The sequence below is a fragment of the Eublepharis macularius genome, chromosome 1, assembly GCF_028583425.1.
Source record: "Eublepharis macularius isolate TG4126 chromosome 1, MPM_Emac_v1.0, whole genome shotgun sequence".
NCBI lineage: Eukaryota > Metazoa > Chordata > Lepidosauria > Squamata > Eublepharidae > Eublepharis > Eublepharis macularius.
In genome coordinates, this window is record NC_072790.1 from 82,568,281 (window position 1) to 82,595,784 (window position 27,504).

Sequence of the window (27,504 nt, forward strand, 5' to 3'; positions counted from 1 at the left end):
TATGATGGGAAGGATAGGGAGACTCATGCTCTGATATTACTGAGCTGCAAAATCCACCCCCTTTTCCACAACACAAGGATAGTTCAAATTAGAAAGCCAGTGCAGCAATTACAAGCACTGAAGAAGCCCATGTTCAAATCCTCAGTTATTCATGAAGCTCAGTGGGTGGACTTAAGCTAAGTACTCTTGCGTCATTGTGAGGCTAAAATAGACAATGAAAACACTATATTCAGTGATATTCTGAAGTCCTTGGAGGAAGGTTGGAGTAGAAACGAAATTAGAGATGCGTAATTTGGGTTCAAAATTGGACAAAACTATTGAATTTTATGTGATTCGGTAAAATTCAGTATTACTGAACTTAAATAGGCATTACCAAATAAATTCGGTAATAAATATTACCAAATAAATATTACTGAATAAATTCGGTAATACTTGCCTTTCTATACAATCTAACTGGAAAGAAAGGTGCTCTCTGGAGGGCACTTCATGTTGTCTTTGTTCAGTTTTGAAAAGTTTGTTTTAAAATGCATTTTTCAGAAATCTAACTTAGCAAAGGGTTTTGAATGTTTCTGTAAAACAGGTAAGTAGATACCATCATGATAACAATGCAGATATTCAAATGCATGCATGGCCAAGGATCATGCCTATACCAGCTCATACCTCATCAAAGTTCCTCGGTAGTCTACATATGGTCTATAGACTGGAGTTCCCAATTTTGCTGAGCCTGAGGGTACTTTTGGGGTGTTAAGAACAAGAGCACCACCAAATGACTGCATCAGTTGCTAGAGCCAATCATAAAATGTCAAAGAGGTTGCAAGCCAAGCATTCTCTTTATGATGAGGCAGCTGTTTCCAAATGGATGCTCCCTACAGACAAAAAGGTGATGCCTATTGTGTTCTTCTGAAGCACCTTCTGCTCCAAGAAGGTGGAGAAAAACCAGGACAGGTTATGTGCTTTGGAGAAGAATCAGATGTGCATCTGAAGGATCCTATATTGGAAAATCATGTTTGCTTTGGGGGGGGGCGCTATGCACATAGAATTTAATGTATGTGAGGTCAAATATGCACAGTCTGTTCACGATAGAATTGGAGTATACAGAGTACATTGGGCAGACCTATGCATTTATGGCTCTACATGCCTAGATAAATATAATGATCTGCACATGGACAAATAGATTTGAGTGCGACATGAACTAGTGCCTTAACAATACCACACTGCATATTTATTCAAATCTCTGCATAGGGTTTACACTTCACTGTAGAATATTAAATGATGTAGCACACTGTTTAGCACTCAGTTTTGCACATTGGTTTGGTTTGCTATACCTACTAGATTAAACCTATCAATGATTGTTCCATTGTTCCCATTTACTCTGAAGCTTCTCTCCCCCTACCACGCTTTCTTCATAAAGAAGCAAAAATACCAGTCATTCTTATGCTTATACTCCCTAGGGACCACACTGAAATAAGTGAAGTTCATCACTTCTTCCACTGAACTGAATGAATATACACATTAGGATCTTTTAAACCTTGGGCTATATCATCTACTTTTCCTGTTCCAAATAAACGATCAGGCAATAGCCAAGAACAGCAGCTGCCAATTGAAGCATATGGGCTTTACCCAAACCCTGAAGAAATTCCATCTAGCCATTGCTCTTTCCCTTGACTCAAATTCCAACTCAGTGATTGATTTCAATAATGTACACCCTGCCTTTCAATCAACTGATCTTCAAGGCAGTTTACAGTTATAATATCTACAATAGTGGTAGATTAAAACACTGCAAGAGACATGGGGCATGTCTCTTGGTAGTGGTGAACAGAAATGGTATGGGAAGGGGCACAGAAGCTTAAAGACTTCCCCACCTCTCTGGTAGTCCCTGTGCTGTGGCTGCTACCCTTACAGAGATGAGCACAGCTTCAACAGTGCAGTGCATTGCCTTTGCATTATTAGGTTTACAGCATGTACCACCAATCATGGCTGGTTCTATCCATCACACTGGGCCAATGTGTGGGCATCACAGGCAGAGATCAACAGATTTCCCAAACCAAACTGAGAATGAAGGGGCATTTATTTCTCTATGTTCATTCCTATACTCTGCATCCAAACCTGAAAGAGAACCTGAAAGCCATAGGTGTGGACCTTGGCACCTCCTAGGAAACCCTATGTACTAGTTTTGCTTTGCTTTGGAGCCACAGTGCCAGAGAAAGTTTTTTGATGCACCACCTTAAATGGTTAACTTAGGGCTCTGTCCACAGGAGTCATACTTTATTCAGGGGATAAAGAATCACTTCAGGATGCAGGCTGCCAAACAACACCAGCTGTAACTGCCTCTAGTGGGCACGGCTTCTCATGCAGGTAGAGTGAGACTAGCTCATCTCTTAGTGATGAGGAAAGATGCTAGGGTCATGTGATCTTAAGGCCTTTTAAAAGTTCTTTGGCATCACCACTATTGTCCTTATCAAGGAATAAAGTGGAGAAGAGGGGAATGATGTAAGCTGCTCTGAGTTCCCACTGGGGGAAAAGGCAGGGTATAAATGAAGTAAAAAATAAAATGAAATAAAAATGATGGAGCGATCTCAAGCAGCACCAGTTGTTGTAACAATGGAACCTCCTTTCTCCATCCTCTAAAAATCCCTTCAAGCAAGAGCAGTTTCCCTCAGATACTACAGTTAATTCACATGCTAAGCACCTCATTCAGCCCATCCCTTATCTCGTGAACAGGCTTTACTGCCTTCAGCAGACTGAATAAGGAATGGGCATGTAAAGCTTCTGGGACTTTGAGAACAAGAAGTCAAGCATCAGAAGCACTGCGGAGAGGTGCTTACACACCTGTTCCTCATTCAGCCTGCTGAAACCAACAAAGCAAAGTCATAGCAACGAAGCACTTCACGTCTGAATTGCAGCAAAGGAACCGTTCCAACCTGAGAAATCCAAATGAGATATATGTGAAAAAAGCACACAAAAAGACTAGTCTTGATTTAATGAGCATTTAGTCGAGGGAAGGGCTCTCTCCGTAACCCCCTTCCAGATGATAACAGAACATGCCAATGAATCACCTCTAGAGTCAATGGGAACCAAAATATTAAAACTTTTAAATCTCAGCAGATGGCCATCAATGGCTTAGAGAAGATTTCATACTTGTTGTTTTGGGACAAGTGGAGGGAAACTGAGAGCTAATCATACATAACAAGTATGTTTGTGTCCATTCTGAAATAAAGAAATTCTTCTAACTCTGAATGCCAGCAAAAAGTAGGTACTTCATTCAGTGCAGTGCATATTTTAGTAGAATGCCAGTACATGCTAAAAAAAGTACTTTAGAGTGGCCCAAATTACATAAGGAAGGCAAGATATGCATTTGCTTATATTGCAGTTGTGAAGACATATACTTTGTAGCTTTAAGCACCAGAATATTTGGTTGTTCTGTGATTTTTTTCTCCCTTACAGAGCTGAAAGCTTTAAGAGGGTTCTAAGCTACATTCTCAGACGTCAGGTCACTTCAAGTTTCTTTTTCTCCTCACCTTCCATGGAGAGTACCATATTCAAAACCTACTGTTCCTAGCACAATAATGGACTTATATTTTCCAGTAGACTTGATTCCTAATTGATAGAGAAAAACATGGAGGCCAATCAGGGCAATTATAGGAGCTAGCTAACATCAAATGTACTTGTTAAAACATTTACAAATATCGATAAAGGCTATGTCAGTAAGAAGCATTATCATCAAAAGACAAGACATAATTTTTCTCTGAGCTATTACGTAGTGCAAGACTATCCCAAATATTAACACAGAAGCCTGGCTTATACAGAGGCAACCACTCCATAAGCATCTCAAGTGACAACTGATCATCTTTCTCAATGCATCACCCACCAAAGCATCCAGTTCTCAAGACTGTGGAGGGAAAGCATCAAAAGCAACATATTAACCAAAGTGATCTTTTGTTCAAGGTACTATGACTTTCAAAGGATTTTCATTCCTAGCTAAATAGCCTTATTTTACCAAAAACAAAATCTACTAAACTAAGTAAATTAAACAAGTTCATGCCTATTTATTTGCATGATTGATCATCTTTAGTGCAGAAATATACATCTCTACTTAAAAGACAGCATTAGATGAAAGGAGAAATCTGAATATATTTTCATCACTGATTGCTGTTACATAGAGTTTGAAATATATTTAATGAAGTTGTCTTCTGTAGGGCTATAATAACAGTAACAACTACAACAGCGTGCTTATATACCACTATTCTAGATAGATTATTGCCAACTCAGAGAGGTAAATAAAGTGTTATTATTACCTCCACAATACAGCTGGGGAGTTGGGGATGGGAGGAGTGGCTTACCCAAGGCTACCTGCTGAGCTCATGGCAGTAGTGGGATTCAAGCAATCAGAGTGCTGATTTGCAACTCAATCACTTAACCACAATGCTACAGCAGCCTGAACAGTGCTAACTAGATTTGCCTCCAATTCTAAAAGGTCAAACTAAACAAAGCTACTGTTTGCTATTGGCATTCATATTTGGTAGCATCAAAAATGTGTATCAACTAGGACAAGCCCTAACTTGCCATTTTATAGAATCAATCCATTTCAATACCCTTAGCCTAGTTCTCCTTCCTAGATTGCATGTCTTAATGATGATTTCTCAGCTCATTCCAGCTACAAGAACAAACCTAAAGTTGTTAATGGCATGAGTGTTTGGTTCAGTCAACTACAGAAATCTGAATTCCATGCTGTGTGGCCTATGGGGAGGTACTAAAGAAGAAAGGAATTTTTTTTTATTTGTTCAATAGCAATGCTATGTACATTATGTATTCTAATAAACATTAACTTCTTGGTTAAGCAAACCTGCATGTTCAGGTTCAGATTCTAACTAGGCTCTTTATTCAGTCAGACTTCATTTTACTGACCAAATTACCAAATCTCAGAGGATTTAGACCAATAGAGACTGCAATTAAACAGAAGACCAGAACACTTTAAAGAGAATTTATTCTAGGGTAAGTTTTGCAGAGTCAGAACTCACTTCAGAGGAATGAAGTGTTATTATGTGGATATATATTTCATGCACCTGATGAATTGAGCTCTGGATCTCAAAAGCTTATACTGGAATAAATTCTGTTAGTCAAGAAGCCACAGGACTAATATAGCTCCCCTTTTAGAGTCTGAAAGTTAAGCAAGTTAGCATCCTAGTTAGATTTATTAGCAGCAAGGGAAGCTGACCGATTAAGAGTTTGTAACATAGGTCTAGCTGTAAAGCTGCAGTAACCAGACACCCATCCAATCCAGTTTACTAAGAGACCTCTGGGATGCCAGTAATAAGGGGAAGGTTAGGATTCTCCAAAGGAGTAAGGTGGTCCCAGCGCTTCTAGATTTAGGTTGCTTATGTTTTAATTAAAATTTTAATTTAAAAGTTAAAATTTGATATGTTAACTTACAATAAAGCATTATTTTGCCATTGCTCACTAAGAAGGCAATTGTACTAGAGATGAAATTTAAACAGTATCTTGAGGGAACCACAAATTTTGGCTGACCTTTGAAACTAGACAAAATGTGTGGTCATCCCTAAACGTTTCCTGAACATTCTGGCATACACAGGGAACTTGGAAAAGGGAGTAATCTCTTTTCTGCTGTCATACTCTGGGCACAACTAGACATGATAGTGTCCCTGGACTGAACCCAGGAATGACGACATTATTTTAGTGCCTAATTTTTTTTACACTTTAAAAAGCTGTGAGGGCTCAATCAGGCTCACACCCTTGCAGCTTTTTAAAATCTCCCCTGTCAAGCGCTTAAATCATCTAGTTTTGCATTGAGTTTCTGAAGAAGCAACAAGGTTTCTCACTTAAAATGCCTCTGAAATCCATCTCAAGATCCCACCCTTCCAAGGCTCTTATCCCTGACATTGGCCCAAGCTCTGGAAGCAACCAGAAGCAACAAGACTTCCAGCTGCCTCTCATTGTGTACCAGTATCTCTTATATAGCTATAAGACAAGCATTCTCTCAGTTTCATATCATTGTATATCCTCGTTTTATAGATATACATGGAACCCACACCTCACTTCTTAGGAATTATCTGACTGCAATCTGGATCACTAGCTAATACTTAGTATGCATAGTATGCAAAGTTACAAAACATTTGTGTGTTCTTTATTTGGGGATAGTGGAAAATCATAGTGTATCCCAACTATCTGAGATCTGATCGTCACTGAATATTGTATGATGCAAACCACTGGATGGTCATAAGATAAAACTGGAAGAACTCAGAAATCTATTCCTGTGGGTTTAAACATGCTCAAAAAAGGATCTAATACTAGTAATATTTATACTATAATAGAGCTAGCAGATTTTATATTGAAAATCTACTTGTTTTTAGACCCTGAAACAAGTCTATGTGTCTCTAAACCTTTCTAACAACGATACATGAGAATGTACCCACAAAGGAAACCCATTCTAGGAGGCAATACTCAATGGCTGCAAATGCAAGCATTTGTTGCACAGACCTGGTGGTAACCTACAAGGACAGAGAATACAGACATGCACCAAGTAAAAACAAGGGGCATCCACTTTTTCCTTAGCATACCCTATATGCAGCTGGAAAAAAGAGAAGTACATAAATTAGTGCTGTAACATGCACGCACACAGGACAGAAGCAAGAAGTTAACATGGAGAAAGAAACAAAAGAAGAAAGGTATGCATGCAAGAATATTTAGGCAAAGGGTTTTAATAAGTTAATCTGAGATTTATTTGTATTAATGCCTCCTCCTTTTCATTTAAAGGCAAGCCGCAATTAGCAAAATGCTGTTTTCTCATTTCAACTATAAGTGCATTTCAAAGCCTGTCAATATAAGACAAAGTGTATGAAAAGTTATAAAAGACATGTTTAGTTACTTCATAATGAGCAGGCTGAAAATCTTCACAACAAACCTGATTCTTTAAAAAAATGTTCTCATTATTTAGCTAAAAAGCTGCAACAGAAAAACCACACTCCTAAGGCCTTACATGAAGCTTAGCAAAACGCCGATGCTATATCAGAGCATGTTATTCTGGGAGCAGGATGGGATGATAAAGGGAGCATCCACTTACCGTGTTCCATCTGCTTTCCAGCTTACTTTGTATGGTTTCTGCTCTAAAAGTTTGATATTCTGTTCATCCATAGAAACAGGTTGTGCACCAGGAAATCCAGTTCTAAAAAGAAAAAAGGCTTTTTTTCATTTGTGGGCCTCCAATAAATTAAGATCAGCCCTTCAGGTTTTCTGCACAGTGGGAATTTAAAAAAAAAAAGTGGGGGGGGGGACACAATTGCTTTGGCCAAAGGAAATTTATGACCTTAATGTACCAATTACTTTCTGCCTAAATTACATGCAGTTTGGATTTTTAAATTACTAATCGCTTCTATTGTGAAAGAAAAATTAAGTTTGGTACATTGTAAACTCACTACCACTGTGTTTCTTTACAGTATTTTACATCTGGAACTATCAGATTCAAAACATTAAGCCAGGGTTTGTTTAGAATAAGGCAAAACTTGATGGAGAGATTCACTGACCATTGTCTTAATAAACCTGTAATTTTCCTCTGTGGTTCAAGGAAATGTTCTCATCTCATTTTCTTGAACAGGCAAAACATCCAAAATTTTAGACCCAGTGTCACTTTGGGACTACAGTTTTTGGTATCCATAATTGAAGTAGCATTAGCTGAGATCCTTCCAAGAAATTGTCTAATGTAATCAGAAGCCAGCTTTCCCAACACAAGGCTGCTTGCATCTGAAAGTCCCTTGCAGGCCTTCAAACTGAGTTCAAAAACACTGGAAAAGGTTGTAGAATTACTGTATAGTACTGCGTAAACCATTACTCAAGATTCCAGTCATTAATCGTGAAAGACGCACCATTTATTGGGGTACATGCACTCCTATCCTCCCACTCAACTGAGCAAAGTTTGAAACCTTCACCCTAAGGAACCCTTCTCTGTTGGAGGAAGAACCACAAGTTGTAGGAAGGCTCCTTGGAGGATCGCTGGATCCACCTCATTCTGAAAACTATGACCCAATTAAGGAAAATCCATGGCAAGGAATACAATGAAACACAGGAAGAAAAATTAAAACCCCCAAACCCCAAACATGTTGTTAAACTTATAGAAGCAGTAAACAGCTTGTTATCAGTGATGGGATAATGAGGCCTGAAAAATTATTAATAATGGAATCCTCATAATGGTATCTGCAGAGTCAGTAGCAATTCATGCCCATCATAATATTGCCTATTATCATTAGACAGGAAATTGTCTTTCAATCTAACTATTTCAACAAACTGGCATGAATTGATTAAACAAATGACTGAAAGAGTGGTGGATTGGGAATCTTCAGATATCTGTGAATGAAGCAGATTGTTTGAAACCATTCCAGTCTGGTTTCAGGCAGAACTACAGGACTGAAGAGACCTTGGTCACCCTAGTGGATGACATGCACTCAGAGATTGACAGCGGGAGTGCAACTCTATTAATTCTCCCAGACCTCTTCGCAGCTTTTTATACAATTAATCATAGCATCCTTCTGGACCCCCTTTAAGTATTGGGACCGTTTTGCAGTTGTTTTGGTCCTACCTCAAAATTAGATTTCAAAGTGTGGTGCTGGGGAACTGCTGCTCAGCCCCTTGGCCTCAGGAGTACAGGGTCCCCCTTAAAGTTCCACCTTGTGGCCCACGCTTTTTAACATCTAGGTGAAGCTGCTAGGATAGGTCATCCAGAGATTTGGGCTGACTTGCCACCAATATGCAGATAACACTCCACTCTATCTCAAGCTTCCAGCAGATCCCAAGAAGGCTGTGGAAACTGTAAACAGGTGTCTGAAGGCAGCTCCAGAATAGATGAGGACTAGCAAGATGAAATTTAACACTGACAAATGGAGATACAACTGGTGGGGAGGAAGGTTTGAGCCAGGAACTGGGATTTCTCCAGTTCTGGATGGAGCTGCACTCCTCCTAAAGGAGCTAATTTGTATCTTGCGGGCACTGCTATATCCAGGCTCCTATTGAATAAATAGGTAGCAACAGAGGTACTTCACTGCTTTGGCTAGTGGGCCAGAGCAGGATAGATCTGGCCACTGTACTGCATGCCCTGGTAACATCTGGATGAGATTACTGCAACATGCTGTACATGGAACAGCTCTTAAACACTGTCCAGAAGCTACAGTTGGTACAGAATGCTGCAGCCAGTATGTTAACTGGAGTAGGTCATAAGTGTTCATCTACATGATCTCTTAATTTGCTTCTGGGCCTAATTCAAGGTGCCGGCATTTACTTTTAAAGCTCTGTACAGCTTGGGGCCAGCGTAACTTAAGGACCACCTACTCCCCTATGAACCTAACTGATCACAGCAATCATCTTCAAAGGCCCTGCTTCAGGTGCCCCCACCACCTGAGGCTAGATGGGTGGCAACCCAAGAAAAGACCTTCTTAGTCATGGCTCCAAAATTTTGAAACTCCCTCTGCAGTGAGATTCACCTTTCTCCCTTGATCATTGCCTTCTGCCAGGAAAGCCGTTTTTTGTTTTGCTTGGTGTTCCCTCACTAAAAGCTTATTAGGCCTCCTCCCTGTTTGCACACTTATATGAGTGTTTTATCTCATTGTTTACACACACACACACACACACACACACACGTATTTTAAATGCTGTTTTCATGTATGAAAATTTTTAATGTTCATTGCCTTAAAGACCATGAGTTAGAGGTGGTATAGAAACATTTTAAATAAAATAATTTTCACACAATAATCATCATCAGTCTCTCTAAAAGCAACTCAATAGTCAAATGTCTGGCAGTGAAGCCACAGAAAAGGTAAGGGATTCTGCAAATTCAAAGTGGTACACAGAAAAATACTAGTTCATAAATTTTTTAAAAAGAAATGAAAATATATCAGGAGCCTGTTTCCAGATCATTTATCCTCCCTCCGATTCCTCCTTCCAACATTCCTTGCAAGGAACCTTTGCAACAACTCATCAAATAAACCAGCAACTATGATATGCACTTGTTAGCCTTTTAATTATCATATGTACAAGAAACAGGGCAACATTTCCAGAATATAGCAAAGTATTTTTTTTAAAGGGCCATACCCTTTCCAGCTACAAAATTGCTGGCATTTGCGCTGTATTTCTCCAAGCTTTGGTTGAGACGTCACTTGAGTTACACGTTTAACCGATACTCCTTCCAAGAACACTGCACCCTAAAAATAAACATACAGATACCATATTAGAATATAATATGTAATAGTATGGAAATCTGATGAATACATGGATTTCAATGTGGATTTCAACACAATGGCTTGCTGGACTTAGGCTGGGCCCAATACAAACATGCGTATATAAACACAATTCCAATCAGAAGATTCACAATATATAAGCTGAGATATCAATTATGCCTATAAGAGTCTGATCAATCAAGGAGAAACATACATGTTCCTGCTTTACTAATTCACTGACAGAGTTGTCAGAATTATCAGAGCTTTGGGCCACAGAACTTCTCTTGAGAACAGCTAGGGGCTCTCTCGGGTTATTAATAAATACCCATGATGGAATCAGACCATACTGATACAACTTTCTTTGGTCCCTAACAATAAACATCAGTACTTTGGGACTTTTAAAGGTTAACAAATATTTTAAAAATTGTTTCCCACATATCAAATAAAACAGTTAACTTCTAAAGTGTGGTCCAAATATGATTTAACTGGTAATAAACATTAAACTGTTTTGGCTGTTAATATAGTTTACCCTGCCAATATGTTCTCCTCTATCTCTTGAAATCTCAGAAAATGTGATGAGTTAGAAGATAAAATGAAGTTAAAACAATCCTTCAGATTATCTGAAGATGGTGCTGCAACATCAGAGGTGAGAGGATCAAAACTGATCTTTGTGGAGATAGCTGAAATTATGGGATTAGCCTCACCACATTTAGGAGCAAAATATATATATATATACACACTGGAAGTGGGTTTTGTTATACATGACAGCATTAATAGTTTTCAGAATTAGTATCCTGCAGAAAAGATCTTTTAATGTCTACTGAAGTGAAGCATTAGGTGTGAAAACATGCACCAACTAAAAGATAAATTTAAACCAGTTTTTAGGCAACTAGTTCTATTGTTAGAGATGGAAGATTACAAATGAAATTATATATGCCAAGAGTTGGTCAGATTACCAAGACTTCCATAAAAGAAAATCATTACTACCTTTAATGAAAATAATCTTGGCTTGAAATCATCCTAACTTCTGCCAATGGAGCATAATATTCTTGTCCCCTACACTGCACCCCAAAATGTCCCCTAACATGTTAGTCCTGGAAGATAGTCGGGATCAAGTGGGGCTGCAGCAAGGCGGAGGAAGCGAGAAAATCCTGATGTGTGAGCAGAAGCTCCAGTGGCTCCAATCCTTTATTTCAATCCCACAACTTTAATTGACATCTGTATTTTCAGATGATCAACTGCTAAACAGCACAATCAATTACATATTTAATAGTTTTATTTTACTTATTCCATTTAACTCATGCACAAGAATATACACGGAGAACATGTAATTTTCTCCTCACGAAGACCGTGAGGTAATTTAACTCGAGAGACAGACTTACTCAAGGACACCCCCCTGAGCTTCATAGCTGCATAAACCCAGGTTTCCCTGATCCCAATCCAGCACTCTAGTCACTGAACCACACTAGTTTTATTGATTTTTGTATACGTAACTGGCTTTCTGTTAATTAATCCAGTCCTAATTACTCATCTTGCTCCAAGCAGCTACCACAGAGTAATATTATACAAGCACCTCACAAGAACCTGTGGAGTCCCAATTTGTTTTCCTCTATTTGGCCCCTCTATACATCACAGTACATCCATCTTGGAAAAGCATCCTGATGCTGCATTCACTATCTAAAATTGATTTTCTTTCTCAACCTGCTCAGGAACCACATCATGTTTCAAGTGACCTTTTTGAGACTGTGAATGTGTACTGTTTATTTGGCTACATCTACCTTCTAAAATTCTTTACAGCAAAGCATTTCAGAACAGAAAAAGCCCTTTCACCTAAAGTTACTCACATGTTGTACACTCTAAAATCCATACCATTTTCTTATCTGTACAGCTGTAAACCTGGCAAGCAACTTCACTGTGCACAAGCAAGCTTCAAAACTGACTTATGAGATTTTCACATTTGACTAGCATATTTCTTACTCTTCACTATGATGAACATTAAACTGCAAAAGAAAAAAAAGAGTGCTGAAGTCTAATTTGCTGGCCACCAATTAGCACCCAGCACAGCTTTTCAAATCGCGAATCTGTTCTTCCAAAAGCTAGCGCCTTCCAATGAAGTTGCTGAAATTGTTATCTTGTGTTAGGAATGCCGAGGACCAATGAAGTGCAACAGCATACTGAACCAAACCTACCCACTTTGGCTCATGCCTAAATGTTACAGAAACCAGCAGCAGTGCAAATGCTGGATGTAGCTGTCACGCAGACACATGTGATGTGAAAATCAATTACATGAAGCATTAAGTTATAAAAATGCTCTCATTACATGACTACTCAGCATCCTAGTGAAAAACTTACCAGAAATATTTATTGAGAGAGCCCTTACTATAAAAGATGAATGGCTGCTTTTAGTCTCCAACATACTAAACAACCAAAACACATTAAGAAATTATCTGACCATCACTTCCCCTTGTGGTTCTATCATATAAAGTCTACATACATTTCTATTCAATTACTGGCAGAGTCAAATTTGTAAACTAAGAAGCATTTGACAAACTTCTCTATCCTACCATGATTTGCAGATATTTTAAAAAAGCATTACAAGTATGAGCTTGGGAGATTCTGGAGTTCACTCAAGCCCACCTCATTTGCAGATGGTTCAGTAATGAATGTCTACTTTCACAGGAAAGAACTGTTTGTGGTTAACATCTGATCACAAGCTATAAGATTTCTAGAATTTTAGAAGTCATGAGGGAAAACACTCTCTCACAGGTAATTTCAAAGGCTTCTAATTCTAAAATACTTCACACACTTCCAACCCCACAGGCCACCCACACTGCTCAACATCACACCAAAAACACGAGGGTGAAAATGCAAAGATCTACTTAGGGAACTGCAAAGGCCTGCAAGAATACAGACATATGTTGTCCTATTTACAGTCATTCAATAGAAGACACACACACTGATTTTCACAGCAGTTTATATGTAGTCTAGTTTGTATATTTTAGTAGTCTGCTTAAAACTAGTAAGTTAAGCAGTATGAGGTACAGAGAGAGAGATATTCTCATGTGGCATCACAAAATGCTTGGAAAGAAAAGAGTAGCCCTATCCAAATTTTAGTACCACATGAATATCTTATGTGCAAATAATGTCCAACAACGCAATCCACCACTGGTCACACTCTGTACAAGATTTTTCCATCCACAAAATACTCATGGTCAGCACCAAATCTGTGATCACAATATAAGAAAGCTCTAAAGAGCTGTACTAGGAACCAAAAAGCATAACGTTATTAATAGGGGCAGAGTAATTCTTAATTAAACAACATACACATTGACTTCATTTTTGGACATTACCAGCTTCAAATGTTCTTTTCTTCTTTTGCCAGAAAAGGTACTAGATGATCCAGCTTCTGATTCTTGGGTTCCTGGTTTACAGTTATCCTCATCTTCTTCCTCATCATCTTCATCAAAGCACCATTCTGGCAGTGGAGGTGGTGCTGGTGCATCCTCTACATCACCGTAACGCCGGAACAGCTCTTTCAAATAATCACCTTTATAGATACCAGGTGGCCTGGCTTGAGCAAAAGTAGCCACTGCAGCTTCAACACTGCAACAAAGTAAAAAATTGAGACTTCAGAATGCTAGTCACTTTTCTTTCACTATCTGCCAGCAGTCCATCATTCCCACTGAGAAATATCATAACCTCATAAGCAAATAAGTCTTCAGAAAATAAAATTATGGAAACTGGTAAGAAAGAGCCTCAAACAACCAGGAATATGAATCATGCAACGAGAAAAACTTCTGAAATCAGAGTCATGGCTGTACTGTTTAAAATGTTAAGCTAGGAATACCTGCATTTGAATCTCAGGCTTGGGCCAACAATTCTCAGTCACAAGGCTGACCTACCATCAGAAAAATTAATGTGATAGCATGTCCAGAGCTTGAGCTGACAGCCCGGGACGTGTCAGTGCTGCTTCCCCATCAGCACCCAAAGAGCACGGGGCCAGCCATGGCAGCCTCCCTGCTCCCTCGCCAGCACCTCTCTTACCAGCTGGGGCAGGGAGGAGTGCGCCACTGCCGGAGGCCAGAGGAGAGCTGACAGGCCCAGGACACCAGCTGAGCTGCGCAACGGCTGCAGCAGAAGGCCCAGAGGCAGCCGACAGGGTGAAGCAGCTGGCCAAGCTATGTATTGGAGGCGGCGGCGAGGGGGCTGCAGGCCACCTGTCAGCTGAGAGGCATGGCGGTGCAGCAGCAGCCAGCACCGCTGCCGCAGCCTCTGCTGAAGCCTGGAAACAGCCCAGACAGTGCAGGGAGCCGAGCCAGTAAATAACACCTCTTAAGAAACTGTGTCCCCTCACAAACCCCTTAATGTGATACATCCATCCCTTTCAGGAATCAACTGTCATATCAGCAGAAGAGAACTGACAGTTTGAATGGTGATGGAGGTAGAGGAATCATTGTAGGATAGCTACTGGGCACCAGCAGTAACGGAAGGTGACACTGGTGGAGGATCTTTCACAGACAATGGCAGCATCACTTCAACTAACTCTGGTTAGTACTGCGCAGAAGACGACAATGGCAAACCGCTTTTGATCATCTCTTATCTCAAAAACCCTATGAGACAGTCCAAAATGAAAGAAGATATAATGGGGGAATACATGACCCCAGGTTGGATGGCACTCAACTGACTACTGGGGAAGAGCAGAGGACAAATACGACTAGCTCTGCTCTTAATGATAGGACTGGATTAAAGCCAAAAGGCGCTCCAGTTGCTGATGTGAACAGATGCAAAAGGAAAGTCCAAAGCTGTGCAACACATCTATTAGGAACATGGAACATGATTAAGTATGAATCAAGGTAAGCTCGAAATCATAAAACAAGAAATGGAATGTTTAAACATTGCAATCCTGGCTGTAAGGGAACTAAAGTTGATTGGATTAGGACATTTTCAATCAGAAAATTACAAAGTGTTTTACTCCAGAAATGACAAATTCAGAAGAAACAATGTTGCTCTAATAATGAGGTGAGATACCGCACAAGTAATCAAGAGCTGTAATGCAAAATCTGACCAATTAATATCAATCAGACTTAACGGAAGGCCTATCAACATAACTATCATTCAATGTCCAACTACAGATGCTGAGGAGGAAGAAATTGAAAACTTTTTCACAAGTGTCCAAGAAGAAACTGATCACACATCTAAACAAGATGCACTGATAATAATAGGTGACTGGACTGCAAAAGTGAAGACAAAGCAGAACCAGACATTGTTGGAAAATTTGGACTAGGATTACGAAATGAAGTTGAAGAGCGAATCATAACATTTTGTGAAGTCAGTAACTTGTTCATTGCAAATATATGCTTCAGGCAACCGGACAACCGTATACTGGGAAATCACTGAATGACCAATACAGAAACCAAACATATTACATCATTGGAAGCAGAAGATGAAGAAGCTCCTTTCTCTTTGCTAAAACAAGACCAGGAACTGGTTGTGGTACAGACCATGTATTGTTAATATCAAAAATCAGAATAAAGCTGAAGAAAAACACAAAAAGAATCATAGTGCCAAAATATAATCTAAATAACATTCCTGAAGAATTTAAAGACCATTTAAAGAACAGATTAGCATTACTGAGTTTCACTGATTTTGAACTAGAAGAACTTAGGGCAGAAACCAGAAATATTATCAAGGATGAATGTGCAAAGACTATTCCTGTAGCCAAAAGACAGGAGAAGCCCAGATGGATGACAAATGAATCTCTTAAAATTGCTAAAGATAGATGAGATAGCAATAGAGAACAGTAATCGTGACAACCTAACGATATAAACGTTTATAACAATTCCAAAAATATTCTTATTGTTATTGCATAGTTCAATTTGCCATTCGATATATATCATCAATATACAAAGTCTTCATATACAGACCTATACATAAAGTGCTAGTGCAAAGCAACGATGATACTACCTATAAACAGTTGATACTTTTAAAGTCCATTAGTATTCCTTAGGGTCACTCAAAAAGTTCATAGGATCCAACTTCAAGTATAGGTCCAAGTACATGCAGGCTGGAATTTATACCATCTAACAGGCAGACCGGTTCATTTGGGGGGTCCCGTTTCAGGATCTTTTTCAAAGATGGTTATCTCACCGACGTTATTTTCAATATTCAGAAACTCCCATTCAAACTACACTTAGACATGAGTCGGTTGCTGCTCCTAAAGAAGGCTTACCAGGTATCGTTCGGAATGGGACAGGGAATAAAGCAGTTTGGGGGGGAATGCCATGAACTGTACTTTGTATTTGGCATCCCCTGACCTAGGAGTCATGCAGAGGGCTTTTTCCCTTGAGCACTCGTGCCTTATTGCTTGGCACTGGGAAACTGTCTCCGTTGGAATCTTGGCTAGTAACTGGTCCACTTACGGGATCCCTGTTGTCTCTGCCTCTGTTTGACAGTCTGTAGGATCAAAAGGAGAGAAAGGACTGAGACATAATCCTTCTCCTTTCTAGAAGATGTAGGGGCCACAGGCCCCCCTTTTTTGTTTCAATAAGAACTTTGTCAAGGGCTCTTTCCCCAAGAAGCTGTCACCCAGATAATTTTTCAGTGGAGAGGCTGGACTTAGATAAGGTGTCCATCTTTCAATGTTTTAGCCAGAGGTTTCTTCTTACAACCATGTTGACTGCCTGAACTCTGGCACAATACTGAATGTTGTCTTGAGAGGCATCCAATGAGAACTGAGCAGCTCGCTTGATTCTCTGATGGCTAATGAAGCTGCCTCATGTGACTTCTTAAGTACAGACTCATACTTTTTGTTCAATGGATCTTTTAGCCCATTATGTATGTATGTATGTATGTATGTATGTATGTATGTATGTATGTATGTATGTATGTATGTATGTATGTATGTATGTATGTATGTTCCGCCTTTCTCGCTGAGACTCAAGGTGGATTACACAGTAAGAGATTAGTACAATCAGTATCAAGTACATTTTAATACAGTATCAAGGATATTTCATAAACAATACTATAGGGTAAATAGATACAAGTTTAAAAGACATAGTATTAGCAAGAATCCAATACAGAGTAGAAAAGATACTGAAGCAGAACATAATCAGTTCTAGAACTAACATTAGACATCATGGAGCACTGGTGGTACACAGGAGTACATATTTAAAGCAGCAGATAATATGTAAGGCAATATAGTGATGAAGTCTATAGTCTCTAACTCATTAGCGAAGCATCTGAGACCCCATCTCTACAATGCACCTCTCCCCATTTGAGTAAAAAGCCTTTTTGAATAGTTCAGGTTTGCATCGTTTACAAAAAGCCAGGAGAGTGGGGGCTCTTCTGACTTCCTCAGGCAGGTCATTCCACAGGATAGGGGCCACCACAGAGAAAGCCTGTGTACTAGCTGCTGCTGACTTCACCTGTGTGCAGCCTGGCACCTGCAGGAGACCCTGTTCAGATGAGCAAAGCTGCCGTGGAGGAACATAGGGAGGGAGGCGGTCCCATAGGTATGCCGGACCAAAGCCGTGAAGAACTTTGTATGTAATAACTAATACCTTGAACTGAGCATGGTAACTGATGGGTAGCCAATGGATCTACTATAGGATGGGAGTGATGTTTATGCGCCTGCTCGCTCCTGGTAACAGTCGAGCTGCAGCATTTTGCACTAAATGGAGGCTCCTAGTTAACTTAGATGGGAGACCTATGTATAAAGCATTACAATAGTCATGTCTTGATGCTACCATAGCATGGATCCAAGTGGCCAGGTCAGCCATTTCAAGATAAGAAGCCATCTTCTCAAGATAAGCCATCTTCTTCTTATCACTGTCTTTTGATAGCACAGCACCCAAATGTAGGGCTATGATGAGGGTGTCAACCAAAGACACTTTTAGATCTTCCATGATCTCACCAGGTAACATGCAGAACCTTTTGCAATAGTTTGCATGGTTGATCCATAGCCTGGCACTGACCATTCTGAGCGCTGGACCTCCTCAAAATTCTCAGGAGAGGGACAACCTGTCAACTTTTTGACTAGCTCTTTTTTTTTTAAGGCATAGCTGAGAGTGGTTACCACCTTTTTCAGAAGTCTCTGTTCTTGATTGAAAAGCCTGGCTGAATTATCTTTAGTGTCAGACTTCTCCCCAGACCACTCTGCCTCTTCTTTATTGGATGTTACAATAGCTGAAGAGTTGACCGATGTCCTCAATCTCTCCTTAGCAAGCTCTCCTCCGTTTCAGACTGATGAAGGTTTAAGACGGGGCCCCAAAGGCTGTGGGAAGCTATCCAAGTCAATCTCCAGGCCTGCATCATCCAAACAGTAGAGGGCTGTCCATAATAAAGACAGGAAAGAATAACCCACTCACCATATTTGTCTACTTCCATCCTTGCTGGTGTCCCTGAAAAGGCAGTTAGTATTTGCCAGCAAGGAGGCCCACCCACCAAAAAACACTCCAAACCTAGGGTCCTGGCCCACCAGAAAGGCGCTAAGGGGGGCTGGAGCCATTGGGAAGGCTAAAACAGCCAATTAGAGGACTTTCAGCTCGGTCTTGCGGCCTCGTTGTCACTATGGAGCCGTTCCTCCTCACCCTTCTCCTACCTTACCAGAATCTCTGCATCTGATTGCTTCAATGATTGTGGCAGGGACAAAGTCAGTCTAGTCAAGGAAAAATCCAAAGCCTCGGAAACTCCCATTCATTCTTCCAGCTGTGCTGCCAGGAAAGCGGCTTCCTCCTGCCCTTCACCTTTGCCCAAGGCCTTGGAAAGGGACGCTTGTCACTGCAGAGCTATTCCTCCTCACCCTTCTCCTGCCTTGCCAACGCCTCCACATCTGATTGCATCGCAATGATCGTGGCATGGACAAGTTCGATCTAGTCAGGGAAGGATCCGAAGCCTCAGAAACTCCCAACCATTCTCTGGTTGTGCTGTCGGGAATGTGGCTCCCATCTGCCCTTCCCCTTTGCCCAAGGCCTCAGGCAGAGAGAACTTGTAGCCACAGAACCATTCCTCCTCGCCCTTTTCCTACCTTGCCAATATGCCTCCACATCTGATCGTGTCTATGATCATGGCATGGACAAAGTCTGTCTAGTCAGGTAAGGATCCAAAGCTCAGAAACTCCCAACCATTTTGCCGGTTGTGATGATGGGAACATGGCTCCCATTTGCCCTTCCCCTTTGCCTGAAGCCTCAGACAGGGAGGCCTTGTCCTTTGTGTGCTCCTTTATTTCTTCCCATAGATCCAGGGCCCTGGACCTTATCAGGGGGAATATTTTTCATCATCATCAAAGATCTGGCTGGCAGACAACGTAAGTTCAAAGGAGATTGTCCCAGGAAGACATACACAAATTTGCATAGCCTTGCCTGGAGCGAGTGGTGGTGTGACTTAAACAGTTTGGATGCCTTCCCCCACTGAAGGAGAAGACAATACTCACTGGAAAATACAATGCTACGAAAAGTTGAAGGCAGTAAGAAAAGAGGAAGATTCAAAACGAGATGGCTGGACTCAATAAAAGAAGCCATGTACACCAGTTTGCAAGATCTGATCAAGGCTGTTAATGATAGGCTGTTTCGGAGGTCCTTCATTCATAGGGTTGCCATAAGTCAGAAGCAACAGCATATAACACACACAAACACACAACAAACTGTAATGGGAAATTTCTACTTTGGATAGTCTTCACCAAAAGGAAACTCTTTTAAGAGATTTCCCCCCACCCCCCAAACCACCATTTTAGTAAGATTAGGCTTTGTATTACAGAACTTGACAAGAAAGGAACAAGTTTAATGTCTCCTATTAGCTACTTGCCAGAGAACATGGTTTCCTCAATGGCCAAATATGGCTGTTAATTTGAAGGAGATAGAGAATCCTGTAGGTATGAAACAGCTTTAGAGACTTTTCTAATTGTAAAACACCCTATGTAGTTTGTGTTACAATACTCCTATAAAAAACTATACATAGGGAGTACTACTCGACCTTTAAGAGGGTCCAAGAACACATATTAGAATAAAAAATAAAGTTACAGACGCCCCTTTTCATTGAAAACTACCATAGGGAGGACTTTAAAGTTTCAGTTCTAGCAGTAATGAAGCATTCCTTGAACTATGACATCCAACAAAAGTTATTGCAAAGGGAGTCAGAATGGATATTCAAATTAAACACATTGTTTCCATATTGGTTAAATAATGAGATGGAACTCTCTTGCTATTTGTGATATCATTCATGTATTTTTTTCAATATAACACTGTACCTTTAAATCTATAACTTATGGCTGCTTAAGTGCATTTATATGATGTGATGAGAAGCAGAACCCCATGGCAATGGTCCGTCGGCTCCTTTCGTTTCCAGGAAATGAGTATGGTGATGTTGGAGTGATCGTAAGTAACAAGAATACACATAGTTTGAATTATGGAGTTTTTAATAGTGCAATCTTTAATGTAACATCATATGATTTAATTACAGTGCATGTGGATTTGAGCCTTTGAAAAAGACAGTGTCAAAACGGGAAAGTAGGCTGGCGGCACCCGTCAGGCTCGTACAGCCCAGTTTTGGGGTGGTTTCAGCTGCAACCACTAGGCAATGTGGATCTAAGGATACTCCACACAGTTTTCAAGCTCCATACAGATATTAACAGCTTTGAAAGAGAATAAGATCAAAGAAACTATAGTTTACAACTCTGGAAATTGGAACTGATTACTTAAAGTGTATTGGAAGGACTGGATGCTTTAAGAATATTTATGATTATTTATGAATATTTATGGGTAATAGACTAGTTGGATTTTAAGTATTTATTGTAGTATATTGATCACATTTGAGCACTTGCACTTTTGTTTGAATTTTAAAAAATTACAAAATATATTAAAAATTATATAATATAACCTTCGAGGTCTGTAAGTTGTTTGAGAGAACATGGTTTGGCAAGCTTCAGTAAGAGTTTCCCTCAAAAATACAAACTAGAGTATACGTTTGATATAACGTATATTAAGTAATTAACTCTATCACATTTAGAAAAGGTAAGATATAAATTTAAAGAATGGATGGAATTAATGCTTTGTGCATGCAGAAGGTGCCATTTTCAGTCACTTGCATCTCCAGTTAAAGATTCTTAGATAGCGGATGTCAGGAAAGACCTCTCTGTTCCGATTCCAGAGAGACATTGCCAGGAAAAATAGGCAAGACTGAGCTCTTATGAAGAAGTTTCATGTCACATGACAAGCATAGGACAAAAGCTGGCTCCGGCCTGCAGGAATGCAAGTGGAAATATCACTGATATGCCGATATCGTAATGATCACTGAAATCAATTATTACTAACCATACAGCATATTGGTATGGTACAAGACAATTCCAGGGGCCCAATTAACAGCCTGCCAACTATTCAATGGGGAGAAATGTTGCCAATAGAAGTGCATATTGTATCTTTTAAAAATGTTTCTCACAGAATTGAGAGTACAAAACTAGAAAGTGAAGGAAGGACATAAGCTTCTTCTGACGGTTTTATATTTCAGGCTAAGTTTTCTAGATAATAGTACATTTTCCCTACAGCACAGAAGAATGGCTAGAATTACATCTCACCTCAGATACAAGTCCAGTCCTCTACAAAGAAGAGATCTTACAGTGCATAAGGCACAATCGCCTTCAGGAAAACTAAAGCTAGCTAACTACAGAAGGAGATAGAGAACATTACCAGTGATTATCTGGAAGGCTGTCCTTGTGGATGACCTTGCCTTAGCTGTGAAATTCATTTCAGCATTCACTGTGCACCTAACAACCTGTGTACTTCATGTGCTTAAGGAATAAGCATAGATACCAGGCAGTTCTATTAGGAAAACACCAGTAACACCTCCAAATAACAATTCAGCAAAAGGGGGCATTTTAAACACAATGTACCTACTTTGGATAATCCTCACCTAAAGGAAACTTTTTATAGATTCCCTCCATTTTTAGTAAAATTAAACTATACATTACAGAAGTTGACAAGAGATGAACAAGTTTAATGATTTTGATTAGCTACTTGCCAGAGAACACGGTTGGCAAGCATGTGAAAGATTTTCCTCAAAAATACAAACAAGTATATTCCTGTTATAATAGATGTGAAGCTATTAGAATATTGAAAATGCTATAATAAATGCACAAGAATAAATTAAGATGCATACAGAAGAATGGTGAAATCTCTTCACTGCCAAGCTCAATAATCTCTCTCCTTCCTTAAACTCAAATGCAATTAACTCACAAGAGGCTTTGGCCTTAGAGAAAAAACACTCCGGTGGGATGCAAGCCATAAAATCATCTTGTTTCAAGCAGAGAGAAGATGTTCCCCCATTGATATGAGACAAATGGGAAGAAGAGAGATAACTACTCGTTCACCTGTCAGGAAGATGCAAGGTGGGTCACTTTCTGATATCCTGTTATGCCCATAAAGACATACAACTTGTTATGCCTGAGTAAAATGCAGAATGGTGGGAAATGTAGGAACAAAGCCCCCACCTCCATTTCAGGAGAAGTCGAACAGAATCCCAACTGGCTGGGATGTAAAGAGTTAAAGGAGAGAATGAGCGAAGTCTGTATCAGCCATCTTCCATTTCAGAGTTCCAGATTTTCTCATGCCTATTCCTCTGAAAGGAATGTCAAGGTAAAACCAGGGACTTATAATCTCATGTTTTGATTCTTTTCTTAGCTTTCTGTAACACATGTGCTATTGTTCTGGTATCATTTTCCTATGCATTTTACTCATGCTGATAGAGGTGTTGCTACCCAAATAGGAGGTCTCCTTAATTGGTCAGGGGAATTACCATTAAAGGAAGCACAGCAAGAGGGGGTAACTAGGAACCCTAGATAACACTCAATTAAATCAGGCAGATATTCAATAAGAAAGTTTTTTTATTAAAAGATATAAAAAAGGCAGTAACAAATACATACAGCACACATACAAGGCTAGCTAAGAAAATCAGGGATGAAAATGGGAGAAAGTAATTTGGGATAGGGTGATAATTACCAGTCCTGAAGAAGGAGGGGTTTGAGGGAATAGCAGCAAAACCACCAGCGTTTCACAGGGAGAAGGAGAAGAGTCAAGAGAACTTGAGAGTGGGTATATGGATCCAAGCACACATACAGTGAACACATGGCTGGGAAGCCCAATTACAGGGCAAAATGGACCCTGGGGCAAAACTGACATCTTGCTGCCAAAAACAATATCTTAATGGTTTGTCCAGAGGTAGGACAATAACTTGGGAAAGATTTGATATAACTATCTGGGATGGACTATTGGTAAAAATATTGCTTGATAAGTACCAGACAGGAAGGCTATCAGATGTGCTAAATAACTTTGATTAGGTAAGTGGAAGAGGGGAGGCGGAGGAGAGCAATAATGAGATTAGGCAGGGAGTTTTCTCAGGAAGTCTTGTTATCTCTGCTGCTCTCTTGTGTATGGAGGGGTGTCAGTCAGTCATTCCCCCTATGACTCATGGCTTGGTAACTTTCCAGTCTCCAGGCTGGCTGGCATCCACTCTCCCTAGGGTCAGGCAGTGCCTAGGACTTATGGGTTCATATCTATAAACTACTCTTATAGTACAGGGAGGGGGTCTAACATGCTAACAGTGTATGTTAGTTGAATAAAGATCTTTTTTCCTTTTTAAAGACTTCAGGTTGTGACCAAAGTTCTTACCGGTAATGTTTTGCTGTTTGTTCTTAATCCTTTTTAAATATTTGCCTTTGGACCTTAATCCAGCTCCTTCTTACTTTACCTTAAATTTATACCTCAGGACTCAGGAAATCTCTGGCCACAGCCAACACTTTCTATTTCACTCACACAGAACTTCAGGTATTCCCTACTTTACCCAAGCTTCTACCTTGAGAACATCTTCCCTTTTGTGTTTCTGTGACCTTTATATTGCTGCCTCTCTGACTCCCTCAAAAGGCTTTCACTGCCACCAAAGGCTTTTGCCTTTCCTAGTAATACAGGAAGGCTTGTTATAGATGGTGGTTCTACAGAACGGTCAGCACATGAGGGAAAGTTGAGATGGAAAAAAAATCTTTCTTGCTTAAACAAAAGTAGAGTTATAAGAATATAAGCATGATGGTTGTAGTTTGGTTTGGTTTCAGAATAGTTCTTTACCATTAACTTGGTGATTTCAAAAATAATTACATCTTCTTAAAGGTATATTCACAGACTCAGTCACACAGAGTAATTTTCCACACAGGTCTTCATTAACAGAATAAAACTCTCTTCTCATGCTCACAAACATAAATTAACACAGACCATGCCACACAGCTTGCCAGACCTAAATAGATTAGTCTCGCTCTCAGATATACACGATCTGATCCAGGAGTGTACACAGTTTGCCTTAGACAGAATTAGGCTCTCAGGTTGTCTGATTTGGTCAGAATCCTTTCTCTGAGATATACAAAGGCTGACTTAATCAATATCTCCTGGCTGGTTAACTTTCTTTTAGAAACACAGAGACACAGACTCTCTCAGGCCCCACATAGTTTGCCTGGCTTAAACAGAATAAACACTTTCTCTCAGAACTGACTAAAAAATGCAGTTCTTTCCGCCCTCTGAAGAGCCAGTTTTGTGTAGTGGTTAAGAGCTCGGGACTCTAATCTGGAGAACCAGGTTCGATTCCCCTCCCCACTCCTCCATTTGTAGCCAGTTGGGTGACCTTGGGTCAGTCACAGCTCTCTGGAGCTCTCACCTACTTCACAGGGTGATTGTTGTAGGGATAATAATAACATACTTTGTAAACCACTCTGAGTGGGTATTAAGTTGTACTAAGGGGTGGTATATAAATCGAATGTTTTTATTATTATCATAGGGTACAGCTACCTTCCAAGCACAGCAGACTCCATTCACCCATTCAGCCCCATCCCTTCTTTGTTCACAGGCCTGCAATTTAAACTTGCTCTTGCACTTAAAAACTCCACATTAGCAAGCAAAAATAAAATCCAAGTTAAATACATTAAAATGCAAAACACTTTCTATCAAAACAGTGTAACATATAGAAAACTGCTTAAAGCTGTTTTCAACAGACCTCTTCATATAGTAAGAGGATATGAGGGGTATGGCCCTCCAAGTTATTGCACAGGTAATAACTGAATAGCAGAGTGCACATTTCTAACGGTGCTATCTATTATAGTTTATGAAATTTCTAGGAACAGAGCTTGCAAAAACTGCAGCTCCAAAAAGCTTTAATAGTAAGGAACAGGTTAACTGTTTACTAAAAGCATTACCGAGATGCCACCTGCCTTGTAGCAATTATAACTGGGCCTGTAAGAGGTATGAGTTCAGGAAAACCTTGCTTAATGCATACTGAAGAGTAAAATTACACCAGAACATTAAAAGCTTTGTATAAGACCAACCTTTTCAACAACATCTAGTTGCCACTTGGGAAAAGAAAGGTATTTACACATGTTTTCTGGAGGACTGAAAGGAACAGCCAACTGCAAAATACATGGTATTGTTTAGTGTTTTCTGTGCTGATAGTCTAGGGGTTTATCGTCTCTGTGACATGCTAAAAATCTGCCAATGAATAAGTTACACAATCATAGCTTACAAGAACAAATACAGAAAACCAATTTTATGCCAACAGAAAATCTCCTCTCAGTGGCATAACAAACATATTCAGTGGCTGAAAAGTACTGCTAGAAAATTAAAACTAAAAATATGATAAACAAAATCCACTGAAATAGTTACCAAAGCAATTATATCAGAAAAGAATACTGTAGTGAGGACATAATTAATTCAGCAAGAACATAGCCATAGCAAACTTAAATTAGCTATGAAAGGCCCATGTACCCCAAAGTACTCCTGCCGTGCAACCTGAGTCAAGGGTAGGTCAAAGATCAGTTTCCCACTTTCTGCTTAAAAGAAAGGGGGCAAGAAGCTCCTATCTTTTTGCTTCCAAATTAAGGAACATAGCTGGAAGTCCCTCAACAGCCAAACACTTTTTCCTTATTCCAGAATCACATTATTTGCAACCAAGAATGCCATGAGCAAGAATACAGTGACTCCATCACCACAAAGGTAAAAATTAGCCTTAGCATGTGTTTTGACCTAAGTGGGAAAGAGGGGTCATGAAGCATAAAAAAGCTCCTCCTAGAGGGGCACAAACTGAGCAGCTTGCTTTACTGCAGCAGCTTTGAAAACCTTGAGCTTTGCATCACATGAGGAAAATACAATTATTCTTTTACCAAAGATATTAATACAATTCTAACTTTTCCTGAAATGAATTTCACAGTTAAGCAACTCTCTTCTTAATTCACTTCATGCCCCTTGTATGATGCCACAAACAAATCACATGTCATGACTGCATACCCAGAAAAGACTCAAGAAGCTGACAAAGTCACACAATCTACTCCCCCCAAAACTGATTCTTGGAACAGCCAGATATCCAATGAGCACTAACAGACAGTCCATTGCCAGTCCACAGCTACTTGAGGGGACAAAGATCTCTGCTCACTAGAGACAGGTGCTGCCCAACATTAAGCATCTAAGCCACTGTCAATAAAGGCCAGTTCTTTGAGCTGGAAAGCAGCATCCACTACAGAGACCTTACAGTGGTGGGGGGAAGACCAAAAGAGATCTTTTTGCCTTTAAGACTGCCAATAGTAGCACAGTAAGCTACGGGTTCTTTTTGTTAGCAAAACCATAAAAGGGGTACAGGGTTAAATTATCTCTTCCTTTTATGCATGGCTCTGAATTTAAACACAGCTGCACACTTGTGCAATATACCTTTAACAGAGATTCCTGATCTCCATTATATCTGTTTTGACCCACAGTCTTTATTAATTGAAATCAGATACTTACTGTTCAATTATAGTACAACTCATCTAGTATTGCTCAGCAGTGCCACTTTGTTATGTTCATGGGGGACAAACATTATCACTAAACACAACCAGACCTATGTTAATTTGGGGAAGGAGTGAAAGAATGGGTTCCTATAAACTGTACTCTAAGGAGGCAGGGCACTTTTAAACTGAATATCTCTGATTAAACCACTAGCCCACTTAACACCACCAATTTTACAAAATGGAATAAGATTACCTCCAATCCAACTTTTCAACCAGAAAAGCACAGATAAGAAAACCAGTACGATTGAAACCGTGTGTACAGTGGACACCTAGAAAACAAAATCAAAAATATAATTGAATTTAGAGACTGTTTACAACAGTCAATGCTTTCTTCTGTTAACATCCAGTTCTCAAGCAGACATAGACCATCCTCAGCTACTGGAAGTTTACTATACATACACAGTTCCCCCATCATATTTGGCTCAGTAGCCCTGTGCTGGAAGAAAT

General features: G+C 39.8%; 1 protein-coding gene across 1 annotated transcript in view; it reads right to left on the minus strand.

The window, feature by feature from the left end:
• The window catches only part of RNGTT (RNA guanylyltransferase and 5'-phosphatase), a 282,742-nt gene that overhangs the window by 241,772 nt on the left and 13,466 nt on the right, over positions 1–27,504 (minus strand). The window contains exons 5-8 of the mRNA XM_055000920.1: positions 27,251–27,326; positions 13,568–13,820; positions 10,093–10,202; positions 7,079–7,180 (exon numbers count right to left, since the gene is read on the minus strand). Coding sequence (XP_054856895.1) covers positions 7,079–7,180; positions 10,093–10,202; positions 13,568–13,820; positions 27,251–27,326 — 541 coding nt within the window. The remainder of the gene's footprint in view (positions 1–7,078; positions 7,181–10,092; positions 10,203–13,567; positions 13,821–27,250; positions 27,327–27,504) is intronic.